This window comes from Phocoena phocoena, chromosome 3 (assembly GCF_963924675.1).
Source record: "Phocoena phocoena chromosome 3, mPhoPho1.1, whole genome shotgun sequence".
In the NCBI taxonomy this organism is placed as follows: Eukaryota; Metazoa; Chordata; class Mammalia; order Artiodactyla; family Phocoenidae; genus Phocoena; species Phocoena phocoena.
Window position 1 is genome coordinate 48,236,626 of NC_089221.1, and position 13,932 is coordinate 48,250,557.

Below are 13,932 nucleotides of genomic sequence, written 5' to 3' on the forward strand. Positions count from 1 at the left end.
TGGCTTGCGGGCTCTGGAGCGCAGGCTCAGTAGTTGTGGTACACGGACTTAGTTGCTCCGCGGCATGTTGGATCTTCCCTGACCAGGGATCAAACCCATGTCCCCTGCATTGGCAGGTGGATTCTTAACCACTCGGCCACCAGGGAAGTCCCTAAGTTAAATTTTAAATGTAAATTAGACCCTAAAATTTTAACACTTGAGTAAGTACTTAAATTTGCTCCATTCACTAGATGGAAATTTATTTTGCTATGAGAAGTAGCACTGTCTTTACAACTCTTGTATGAAAGCATATTAGAATGAGCAAGTGTACAATTTGTGCATAATTTCTTAGTGGGAGGCATAAGTTTTATTCCCAATTCATAAAAATTGTACAGAATGGAGTAGTCTTAAAACAATTTATTTGGAGGGAAAAGCCATATCTGATTACCAAGAGTTTATTCAATAAATTAATGGCCTTATTTTATATTGCTAAAGATGTGTACATGCATTTCATAAACCTTTGATGTCATCTATTTGTAAACAAAGGTTTTTTTCAGCAATTATCTGTGACTAACTCATGAATTACTCTTCCTGTCTTTCCATATACACAAAAATAGGTATGAATTTTGATTCTTAAAACTCTTAGGATACAAAGGAAGTTTATAAACTTGAGGGTAGAAATAAAAAGTTAATTTTTATGTCACAGACATATAGATATACTTACTTATATATGCATTTAATGGTGCTGCTGGAAATGGTAGACCTATCTGTTCTCTCCCTATGCACTAAATTTCATTGACGTACACTTAAAGGCTTATAGAACACACATGTACTTTCAGAAGGCCATCTGTTAGCATTTCGTATTTTAGATGATAATTTTCTTTTCTGTACTTGTTATTGCTAAAAAGATATACTTACATCCTGGTATTTAGATAAGGAATATATGAAGACACAGATATTTTGATGCTTTCAAACATTTTGAAAATTGTAATGTAAACATACTTTAGTAAATTTAGTCTATGCTAAATTTATGGTAACTTGTTATTATGATGTGTTTATATATTTGGATATAAATAGCATTTTAGTAAAAATATATGTGTATATGTTGAGCCTCTGCTATGAGAGTAATGCAGCTGTCATTGTTAGAGGCCCCTTTTACCCTAATTCTTGTCCCTACAACCTGGGGACTTTACTACTAATCCCTTGTCCTCCTGTGTATTTATTGGATAAGATAAGCAAAAGGTAACTCCTCTTTATAAAACTTGGAAAACCTCTGTATTAGGATTAAATCAGCCCAGTTAAATGAGTCCATAATAAAATGCAGACATTCCCTGAGCTCATCTCAGAGTTATTAGCCATTAATGGCTTGTCTAGGAAATTCTAGCCTTTCACTTACTATTACTAAGGCAGAGGAAATAAAACTAGTCACTCAGTATTCTTAGGCTACCCTTTTGTGTCTCCCTTTCTCCTGCACAGTCACTCCTAGAAATTTCCTTGTCTTCAATTGAAGGATTTTTTTTTTTGCTGTACCTTCCTTGCGGCATGCGGGATCTTAGTTCCACAGCAGGGATGGAACCCATGCCCCCTGCATTGGGCGCGCAGAGTCTTAATCACTGGACTGCCAGGGAAGTCCTGAAGGAATTTTTTAATGTAGAATTTCAGGTAGTTTAGGAGAGAGATTTGCAGTCAACAAAGTCAGTTTCTTGAATTATGTGACCCAGTCTATTTGGCATAGTGTAAGGTTGGCCTAGGAGTGGGAAGAGAAAGTGGTATTTTGCAAGGCCCAGATTTCTCTCCCTGACTGTTCTGACCATTGTTAAGCCATACTTCGCCTGTCATCATTACCTACCAATACCTTCTCTGTTTTAGCCTGCATTCCCTGGAGTAGGCAGGCACATTTTTTAACTGTTGGGAAATAGAAACTTACCTGGTTTCCTCAGGATCAAAGTTTCAATGACAAAGTAATATGTTTTGAAATCACCATTTTGACAAAGCTGCTGCTGCTTTGAAAGGTTATAATCGAGGCTCTTTTTTCTAATTGATATATAGTTGTTTTACAATATTGTGTTAGTTTCAGGTGTACAGCAAAGTGTTTCAGTTTTATATATATATACTTTTCAGATTGTTTTCCATTATAGCTTATCATAAGATATTGAATATAGTTCCCTGTGCTATACAGTAAATCCTTGTTGCTTATCTATTTTATGTATAGTAGTTTGTACCTATTAATCCCATATTCCTAATTAATCCTTCCTTTTCCTCCCTTTCCCCTTTGGTAACCATAAGTTTGTTTTCTATGTCTGTGAGCCTTTCTGTTTTGAAAATAAGTTCATTTGTATTAGTTTTTAGATTCCACAAATTAGTGATATCATATGGTATTTGTCTTTCTCTTTCTGACTTACTTCACTTAGTATGATAATCTCTAGGTCCATCCAAGTTGCTGCAAAAGGCAATATTTCATTCTTTTTTTGTGGCCAAGTAATATTCCATAGTGTGTGTGTGTGTGTGTGTATATACCACCTCTCCTTTATCCATTCATCTGTAGATGGACGCTTAGGTTACTTCCATATTTGGCTATTGTAAATAGTGCTGCTGTGAACATTGTAGTATATGTATCTTTTCAAATTAGAGTTTTCATCTTTTCTGGATATATGCCCAGGAGTGGGATTGCTGGGTCGTATGATAACTCTGTTTTTAGTTTTTTAAGGAACCTCTATATTATTTTCCATAGTGGGGCCATGAATGTTGATTCCCTTAGGCAGTAGCAGCAGCCACTGGTACCTCTGATATATATACCTGCAGAGTTTGAAGGAGTTAAACATTCTGTTGTTTATGAAAATGTTTTTATTGGCCTGCAAATTAATTGGTTTCTCTTTTTCTGTACACAGAATCTAGACTTATTCTACCAAAATTAATTTTGCATACTATGTAGGAAATTTAAAATTTCTGAAGTAGTTTAGAAACTGCTTTTTCTAATATACCTAATTCTAAATGGAATCTATTCTTTTCCCTGTTAATTCTCTTATCATAGGAGGAGGTGTGTAATATCTAAAGAGAAAATATTTCGTGTAGTAACTACTGTGTCATGGGTTCATTTAAAAATGTAATAATCACTTTATCTTACAGGACAAACTATTCGAGAGAAAAGAATTGTAGAATCAGCAAATAAAAGAGAAATAGAATATGAAGTAGGGGATATCCCAACAGAATGGGAAGGTAAGTTTCTGCTTTTAGTAGTGTCTTTTGGAAGGCAAATAGTTTATACACAAAATCAATAAGAACATAACATTATTTCATGTTCTTTGCAAAAACTTTTACAATCTGAATCCATGAAAATTTTTTTAAACTTTGCATTTCTTTGAAAGTTGTGAAGGTGCTACATTTTAGTAAGGGAACATAGTGAAAAGAACTATGAAGCATTAGCAGAGCTGGGACTAGGGTGAGGCAAGCAAAGTTTTTTAGATGCAGAATTGAAGAAGGCATTCACTTTGATATGCTGGCCCTGCACTTATACAACCTGAGGATCTGAATTCTGTTTCTGGCACTCTACCCACATGAACGTGGGAAAGTAATTCATACCTCTCAGTCTTAGCTTCCTCTTTTATAAATTGTGGATAATACTTGCTGTAGATGCCATTTGGAATATTTGTTCAATTTACAGTGACCCCATTAATCGTCCCCATGTTTAAACAAGGATGGACACTTACTTGATCCCTGTCAGGACTTTGGAATTAAGGTAAAAAAATGAAAGGAAGAGAAAATAGTAGCAGTCTTTCCATAAGGCTGGAATAGTATCATATGAACTTGGTAGCACATGGGTGGCTATCTTCAATCCACTATCTAAACTTTGTTGCAGAAAAAAAACTTCTTTATCTACTAAGAAGAAAATAGAAACCAGTCTGCAAAGAGAAGTACAGTTAACCCTTGAACAACACAGGTGTTTGTTTTTTGTTTTGATTTTTTTGTTTTGAACAGCACAGGTTAGAAGCAGGTCCACTTATACGCAGATTTTTTTCCGTAAGTTCATACTATGGTATTACACGATCCGTGGTTGTTGAATCGGCAGATGTGGAACTGCAGATACGGAAGTCCAACTGGTAAGTTATAGGTGGATTTTTGACTACGAGGGGATCAGTGCCCCAGTCCCTGTGTTGTTCAAGAGTCAACTCTATGTAGCAAGGCAGAGAATATTTCCTAGGTTTTCAGCAACTTTCCAATTCCCAGTTCCATTTCTTTCTGAATGAAGTTCATCTGAAAGTCTGCCTTCAGGTTCTAAGTGCCATCCCACATCTGTGTTATAAATTTCCCCTTGTTTATTACCAGTTCTTAGCCTAGTGCCTAGCACATAGTAAGTGCTCAGTAAGTATATATTAAATACTTGAAATCTAGCTTGAGTTAACCCTTGTTATTTGAAACTAAAAGAACCTTAACTAAAATACCAATACCTATCTTATATATCACTTAACATTTGTCAAGTGTTTACCTGTATACCTGGTATTATGCCATTGTTTTACAATCATTATATTGTTTTAATTATCACAATAATCCTATGAGGTAGACACTGTAGTCCCATTTAATAGGGAATCTAAGTTCTAGAAAGATGAGCTAAACTGCCTGGGTAATACAGCTACACACTGTAAGCAGTGGACCCTTTGCTTCCTGGTGGGTTTAGCATTATACCTAACATATGGTAGCTATAGGCATTGAGTTATTTTTATGTCAGCATGTGAGTGTAAATATTTCCCTGGACATATCTTTTCCATTTTTCTTTATTAGCTATGAAAATAGTAGAACTATGAGAAAAGAACATTAAAATGGGTAGATACCAGGGACTTTTTGAAGAAATACAGAATATAAACTGGCAATGTCCAGGAGTAATTGAGCTTTCTTACGTTTTTTAAAAATATTTATTTATTTAATTTTTTTTTTTGGCTGCATTGGGTGTTAGTTGCAGCATGCGGGATCTTTGTTGAGGCACGCAGTATCTTTCATTGTGGCGCAGGCTCTTCATTGTGGCCCGCAGGTTTCTCTCTAGTTGTGGCACGCATGCTCCAGGGCATGGGCTCTGTAGTTTGTAGCACACAAGCTCTCTCGTTGAGGCACATGAGCTCAGTAGTTGTGGCACGCGGGCTTAGTTGCCCTGCAGCGTGTGGGATCTTAGTTCCCTTACCAGGCGTCGAACCCATGCCCCCTGCATTGGAAGACGGATTCTTTACCACTGGATCACCAGGGAAGTCCCTGAGCTTTTTTATTTTAACAGACTCTCCAGTGTTATAAGCGACATTTGCAATTCTCAAATAATGCTTGCACCTTCTTATAATGAACCTATTTTATCATTTTTTCCAATAGTAATATAGAATTAAAATGTTTATAGAAATAAATTAAGTTATAAATAAATAGGTAGTGACTCATTTTTAAGCGTTTGAGACTTTCAGAGAATTAGAATGAAATTCTAATGCTTTTTATGGCTCTGTCCTGATCTTAATAATTTAGCATAACCCTCCCATGGGGCACACCCTTAAAACAAATGTATCAACCGAACATTGAAACAAAAATTATTTTTATAGTGTTGCATATCAATTAAATGTAAAAAATAAGAACTCCATACCATGAAAAAGTAAAGTAAAATATAAATAAATACACAAAACACTGTATACAGGAAAGAAAAGAAAAAAACTTAAAGTGAATAGTGTCAACCCCAAGTGAATCTAAAGTATTTTCAGGTCCAGATGAATACTGTATTTGTCAATTGTTAGTAGCAGAATACAGGTACCCACACGCTGCATTTCCTGCCATGATATGTATTAAACGGTTCACCCTTTTCATTCATTTATTTAATAAACATCTATTGGGGACCTCTGAATTCATGGAGTTTACATTCTGGAGTGGGAGAGTGGGTGGAAGAAAGATAATAAATAACTGTAAATACAGATAAATAACTGTATAGTATGTTAATGGCCACAGAAAATAAAGCAGATAAAGGGAATAGGAAGTGTTGTGGAGGGTTTTACAGTTTTAAATAGTATAAAGAAATGGCCTTGTTGAGAAGATGACTTTTTTAAAAAAATAAATTTATTTATTTTATTTATTTTTATTTTTGGCTGTGTTGGGTCTTCGTTGCTGTGCACAGGCTTTCTCTAGTTGTGGTGTGTGGGCTTATTGCGGTGGCTTCTCTTGTTATGGAGCATGGGCTCTAGGCGCGTGGGCTTCATTAGTTGTGGTGCACGGGCTCAGTAGTTGTGGCTCGCGGGCTCTAGAGCGCAGGCTCAGTAGTTGTGGTGCACGGGCTTAGTTGCTCCACGGCATGTGGGATCTTCCCGGACCAGGGATCGAACCCGTGTCCCCTGCATTGGCAGGCAGATTCTTAACCACTGTGCCACCAGGGAAGCCCCAAGAAGATGACTTTTGAATAAAGGCAGAAGGAGCTGGTCATGAAGATAAGTGGCAGAGGAGCATTCCTGGAGAGCTAGTGCAAAAGCCCTGAAGCAGGAGCATGCTCAGGTTTTTAAGGAACAGTACAGAAGCCAGCGTGACTGGAGTAGAGCCAGAGGGAGGGTAATAAATGAGGTTAGAAAAGTAAGAGGTTGCTCAATCTTGTAGGCCTTATAGGCTATTGTAAGGACTCTGGCTTTACTCTGAGATTGGAAGCCGCTGGAAGGTTTTGAAAAGAGTAGTTGTATGCCCTGAATTATATTTAACAGGATCAGTCTGGCTGCTGCATTGCAAAGAGACTGAGGGGGGGCATAAAGAAAACTTGGAGACAGTATGCTCTTGTAATAACTCAGGCAAGGGCTAATTGTGGCTTGAACCAGAGTAACAGTGGGAGTGGAAAGAAGTAGTTGCATTCTGGATCTCTTGTAAAAGTACAGCCAATGAGATTTGCTGACAGATTGGATGTGCAATGTGAGAGAAAGAGAGCAGTCAGTGATGACTGTTAAACTTTTGGGCCTCACCTGGAAAAGTGCAGTTGCCACTGACTGAGAGGGGCAAGACTGGAAGGAGGACATTTGGGGGGGAAATGAGATCAAGTTTGAAAATGAAGTTTGAGATATCTATTAGATATCGAAGGAGAGGTATTAAATTGTATATAAGCTAAGAATTTGGTGGAAAACTTTGGGCTGGAGATAAAATGTGGAAGTTGACAGCAAATAAATGGTATTGAAAAGCCAGGAGACAGGATGAGATCAGGGAATGTGTGTAAATAGAAAATGAGAAAGAAGTTCATACCATATGATCCAGCAGTCCCACTCTTGGGCATATATCTGGAGAAAGCCATAATTCAAAATATACATGTACCCCAATGTTCATTGCAGCACACTTTACAGTAGTCAAGACATGGAAGCATCCTAAGTGTCCAACAACAGAGAAATGGATAAAGAAGATGTGGTACATATATACAATGGAATATTACTCAGCCATAAAAAGAATGAAATAATGCCATTTGCAGCAACATGGATAGACCTAGAGATTATGATACTAAGGGAAGTAAGTCAGAGAAAGACAAATATCATGATATCGCTTATATGTGGAATCTAAAAAAATGGTACAAATGAACTTATTTACAAAACAGAAGTAGTGTCACAGATGTAAAAAACAAACTTATGGTTACCAAAGGTGAAAGGGGAGGGGGGAGGGATAAGTTAGGAATTTGGGATTAACATATATACACTACTATATATAAAATAGATAACCACTACTATATATAAAATAGATAATAGGACCTACTGTATAGCATAGAGAACTCTACTCAATATTCTATAATAACCTGTATGAGAAAAGAATCTATAAAAGAATGGATATATGTATATGTATAACTGATTCACTTTGCTATACACCTGAAACTAACACAACATTGTAAATCAGCTATACTCCAGTAAAAAAAGAAAAGAAAAGAATTATAAAGAAAAAAAAGAAAGAAAATGAGAAGTTCCAAGACTGACCCCTAGGCTATAACAGGGTTTAGAGACAATGAAGACAAAAAAGGAGCAGCCAGAAAAGTGGGAAATAAAAGTGTCAAGGAGGAAGAAGTGATCAACCATGTCAAATAAGGACGAAGAATTAATTCTTTGCTTTAAGAACAGGAAGTCACCGATCCTGACAAAAATAGTTCTGCAGAGTGTTAGGAACAAAAGCCTGATTAAAAAAAAGAATAGCAAGAGAGAATTTGGAGAGAATAAGTATAGATAATGCTTATGAGGAGTTTATCTGTAAAAGAAGGGAGAGTGTTGAGGCAGTACCTGCATGGGAAAGTGGAGTCAAGAGAGGAATTTTATTATGTTTTGTTTTAAAGACAGTAGAAGTAACCAAATTTTGTAATAGTGATGAGAAAGTTCCAGTCAAAAAGGAAGAATTAATGATGCAGGAGGAAGACCTTAAGAAAGCAAGATGGGACAGGATCTAATACACTTGTGGAAGAATTGGCCTTTGACAAGAGCATGGAAAGTTCCTCAGTAGTAGTAGCAGAAAAGTAGAGTATATAGTCATAGATGCAGGTAGATCATGTAGTGGTAATAACTTGTATAAATTCTCTGTTGATTCCTCTGAGTGAAGCACAGAGAGATTAAATAACTCCCTAAATACAAATGGCTATAGCCAAGAACCCCAATTATCTGTCTCCAGAGTCTTTACTCTTAATATTATATTGTATTGCCTGCTCCATAATGATCAGGCTAATTCCTACTTATCCTTCAAGTATTAGGGTAGACACGGATTCCTTTGGACATCTTTTCTGACCCTACCTCTCACCCCCTAGTGCTTAGTGGGATGTTCCTGTTTTTGTTTTTCATCTCACTTGATGCCTCTCCGCAGCATAACACAACACACTGTAGAGTATTCCCTGTTTACTTATCTACCTCCTCTACCTGGACTTGAAGATTCTCTAGTGTAGAGTCTTTACCTTGCTCATCCTTGTATTCTTAGGGCCTAGTTCAACACTTAACATAAAATAAGTGCAAGCTCAATCAATATTTGGTGAATGAATGCATTTAAAATTGAAACTACATAAGGAAGAGACATTTTGGGGACTTTGCTGATTTGCTGAAAATAGTCCATTTTAAAAAGAAAGACATGGAATGGTACACCAAAGCAATTGGTTCCTAACATAAAGGACACTCAAGGTTCAGATGTGGGAGATAGTATAGTACTAGCTAGTATACTACTAGCTACTGAACAGTCTTACAAAGTTTCAGGGAACCTTTTAAGTTTAATCCATGGCATGATGTGTAGTTCTTATACAGAGCCTCTCAAAAGCTTTATCTTCATAATTCAGATCACAGTGTATCTTCCATTTTTTTTCCTTTTTTGTTATTTTGTTAAGTTTAAGCTAGTTTTTTGTTGACAGTAATAAGCATTATTAATGATAACCCTAAAATACACACAGAGTATAATAGGAAGAGACAGAAAGGCTCTGATCCAGTATGTCTTTTTAATGGAATATTAATCTTTACTTAATCACACATACGCATTAAAATATAAAACTAAATTTCAGAATAAAGTCAGGTAAAAATTAATTTTTAGACATATTAGACCATACCTGTCTATCATTAACACAATTAATAATGAGTATCTCAGTATGAAATATCATATGCACTTTTATTGCTTTATTATTAATAATTAATAATTGTTTAGCATGCTTTTCTCAAGCCACAGGAACTCCCCACCAATAATTTTCAAAATAAACTTCATAAAATAATATATAGGGCATGATGCTATCCTTGTCCCAGCATCAGAAGACCTGGGTTATGCTCAGGTCCTCCAATGTGCATTTACTACCTTGGTCATTTTGGGCAAATCTATTTTACCTCTGTTTTTCATCTGTCAGATTAAAAGGCTGGGTTCGGTATCCTTTAAGGCCCCATCTGTCTCTAATGTTCTATGATTATATGACTCTAGAATTATCTGTAATCAACTTATGTCCCAACCCAGAGTCTCTGGACCTACTGTATAACCAAATTGCTTGGCTGGGAATTGCTGAGAGTTGATGGTGATCTCCTTCATTAGAGGATAAGATAGCTACATATATTAATTATCTATTGGTGCATAACAAATTACCCCAAAAGTTATAGGCCTTAAACAACAAACATTTATTAACTCACAGTTTCCGTGAGTCAGGAATCTAGGCATGGCTTAAGCAGATCTTCTGGCTTTGGGTCTCTCACAAAGCTGCAGACAAGGTGTTGGTCTTGGCTACAGTCATCTCAAGGCTTCTCTCAGGGCTCATCTACTTTCAAGCTCATTCATATGGTTTTGTCAGGCCGTAGAAGATTTATTTCCAAGCACACTCAAATGGCTATTGCCTGGTTTCAGGTTCTTCCTGGCTATTTGACTTAGGGCCTTAGTTCCCTGATAACTGTAGCTTTCTAAGTCTTGATATCAGGTACTGTTAGTCCTTCTTTTTTGAAGTTATTTTGGCTCTTCTAGGTCCTTTGCATTTTCATATGGATTTTAGGATCATTTTGTTAATTTCTATAAAAATGCCTCCTGGGATTTTGGTTGGGATTGTGTTAAATCTATAGATCACTTTGCAGGGAGCTGACATCTTAACAATAAGAATCTTCTGACCCCTGGACATTATATATCTCTTCATTTAATTTAAGCCTTCTTTAATTTCTCTCATCAAAGTTTGTAGCTTTCATTGTACATATATTGCACTTCTTTTGTCAGATTTATCCCTAACAACTTCATATTTTTGGTGCTATTGTTATGATAATGTTTTTCAAGTTTAATTTCTGATTGTTGCCATCGAATAAATATTCAGTAGGCTTTTGTATATTGATCTTCTATCCTGTGACTTTGCTAAACTCAGTTATTAATTATAGTAGCTTTTTTGTCAATTCCATCAGATTTTCTATATAGAAGATCATGTTGTCTGTGAATAAAGACATTTTTCTTAATTCTTTCCAACCTGGATGTCTTTGTTTTAATCTCGCCTATTTGCATTGGCTAGAACCTCCAGTACACTGTGTAATAGAAGAGATAAGAATGAACAGTCTTGCCTTATTCCTTATGTTTTACTTTTTTATATATTTTTGATTGAGTTATCTAAAATTTTGTTTAGACTTTTTATATCTGTGTTCTTGAGGGATACTAGTTAGTAATTCTTCTTTTCTTGACTTTTCTTGTTTTGATATCAGGGTAATGCTGATCTCATGAAATGAGTTTAGACATATTCCTTCTTCAAAAGTCTGTAAGAGTTTGTGTAGAGTTAATATTACTTCTTCTTTAAATATTTGATAGGTTTCACCAGTGAAGCTATCTAGGCCAGGAGTTTTTAACTGCAAGTTAAATTTCTTTATTAGGATATTCAGATTATCTGTTACTTCTTGACTGACCTTTGGTAGGTTGTATTGGGTCTGCCAAAAAGTTTGTTTGGTTTTTTCTGGAACATGGCTTTAGTCTTTAACTTCATTCGAAACAATTTTGTTAGAATATATTGTGACAGCTGTCATATCAGCATGCACTAAAAAAAAAAAAAATCAAAATTGGTGGGTTTTTGTGTAGCCATTTTAATATTGAAGATAGAACTAAAAAAGCAATTTTAGTTGCAATTTTAGGCATATTATGCTTTATTATTTCAAGAAAGGTAAAAACACAACCAAAACGCAAAAAAAAAATAGTTTTTGCAGGGTATGGAGAAGGTGCTTGACTGATTGAACATGTCAAAAGTGGTTTGCAAAAGTTTCATGCTGGAGATTTCTCGCTGGACGATGCTCCATGGCCGGGTAGACAAGTTGAAGTTGATAGTGATCAAATCGAGACATTAATTGAGAACAATCAGTGTTACACCATGCGAGAGATAGCTGACATACCCAAAATATCCAAATCAAGTGCTGAAAATCATTTGCACCAGCTTGGTTATGTGAATCGCTTTGATGTTTGGGTTCCACATAGTTAAGTGAAAAAACCCTCCTTTACTATATTTCCGATGCAATTCTCTACTTAAATGTAACGAAAACGTTACATCTTTAAAACAAATTATGATGGGCAATGAAAAATGGATATTGTACAATAATGTGGAACAGAAGAGATCATGGGACAAGTGAAATGAACCACCACCAACCACACCAAAGACCAGTCTTCATCCAAAGAAGGTGATGTTGTGTATATGGTGGGATTGGAAGGGAGTCCTCTATTGTGAGCTCCTTCCAGAATACTAAACGATTAATTCCAACAAGTACTGCTCCCAGTTAGACCAACTGAAAGCAGCATTCGACGAAAAGCGTCTGGAATTAGTCAACAGAAAATGCATAATCTTCCATCAGGATGACGCAAGACCACATATTTCTTTGATGAACAGGAAAAAACTGTTACAGCTTGGCTGGGAAGTTCTGATTCATCCGCCACATTCACCAGACATTGCACCTTCAGATTTCTATTTATTTTGGTCTTTACAAAATTCTTTTAATGGAAAACATTTCAATTCCCTGGAAGACTGTAAAAGGCACCTGGAACAGTTCTTTGCTCAAAAAGATTAAAAGTTTTGGGAAGATAGAATTATGAAGTTGCCTGAAATATGGCAGAAGGTAGTGGAACAAAAGGGTGAATATGTTGTTCAGTAAAATTCTTGGTGAAAATGAAAAATGTGTCTTTTATTTTTACTTAAAAACTGAAGGAACTTTTTGGCCAACCAATATTTTTCCAAAGAATCTGCCATTTTGTCTAATTTTCCAAATTCTTTTGGCATAAGACTGACCATAATATTATCATATTTTTCTTTTAATATCTTCAGAATCTGTGTGATGTTACCTCTTTCATTCCTAATTGTTATGGCTGCATTGGGTCCCCACAAATTGTGTGTTGAAGTCTTAACCCCCAGTACATCAGACTGTATTTGGAGACAGAGTCTTTAAAGAGGTAATTAAGTTAAAATGAGGTCCTTAGGACCAGTCTTAATCCAATATGACTAATGTCCTTATAAGAAAAGGCCATTAGGGCTTCCCTGGTGGCGCAGTGGTTGAGAGTCCACCTGCCGATGCAGGGGACACGGGTTCGTGCCCTGGTCCGGGAAGATCCCACATGCCGCAGAGCGGCTAGGCCCATGAGCCATGGCCGCTGAGCCTGCGCGTCCGGAGCCTGTGCTCTGCAACGGGAGAGGCCACAACAGTGAGAGGCCCGCATACTGCAAAAAAAAAAAAAAAAAAAAGAAAAAGAAAAGGCCATTAGGACACAGATGTGAACAAAAGGAAGACCTTGTGAAGACACAGAGAGAAGACTGCCATCTACAAGCCGAGGAGAGAAGCCTCAGAAGAAACCAACCTTGCCAACACCTTGGTCTCAGAATTATAGCATTCAGAATTGTGAAAAAGTAAATTTCTGTTGTTTAAGCCACCAAATCTGTGGTACTTTGTTATGGCAGCCCTGGTGAACTAATACATTAGTTCTGAGGGGTTTTTTTCTATTACTTTTTTTTTAAATTTAAGTATAGTTGATATACAGTGTCGTGTTAGTTTCTGGTGTACAACAAAGTGATTCAGCTATATATATAAATTCTTTTTCATATTCTTTTTCATTATAGGTTATTACAAAATACTGAATATATATAGCTCCCTGTGCTATACAGTAGGATCTTGTTGTTTATCTATTTTAATATATAGTAGTGTGTATTTGCTAATCCCAAACTCCTAATTTATCCCTCCTCCCCTTTCCCCTTTGGTAACCATAAGTTTGTTTTCTATGTCTCTGAGTCTGTTTCTGTTTTGTAAATAAGTTCTTTTGTATCATATTTTAGATTCCACATATAAGTGATATCGTATAATATTTGTCTTTATCTGACTTACTTCACTTAATATGATAATCTCTAGATCCATCCACATTGCTGCAAATGGCATTGTCTCATTCTTTTTGTGGCTGAGTAGTATTCCATTGTATATATGTACCACATCTTCTTTATCCATTCATCTCTTGGTGGAAATTTAGATTGCTTCCATGCCTTGGCTATTGTATAGTGTTGCTATG

At 36.2% G+C, this 13,932-nt stretch overlaps 1 protein-coding gene across 1 annotated transcript in view; it reads left to right on the plus strand.

Annotated features, from left to right (window-relative positions):
- Window positions 1–13,932, plus strand: part of NDUFAF2 (NADH:ubiquinone oxidoreductase complex assembly factor 2) — a 183,478-nt gene that overhangs the window by 103,336 nt on the left and 66,210 nt on the right. The window contains exon 2 of the mRNA XM_065875245.1: window positions 3,106–3,195. Coding sequence (XP_065731317.1) covers window positions 3,106–3,195 — 90 coding nt within the window. The remainder of the gene's footprint in view (window positions 1–3,105; window positions 3,196–13,932) is intronic.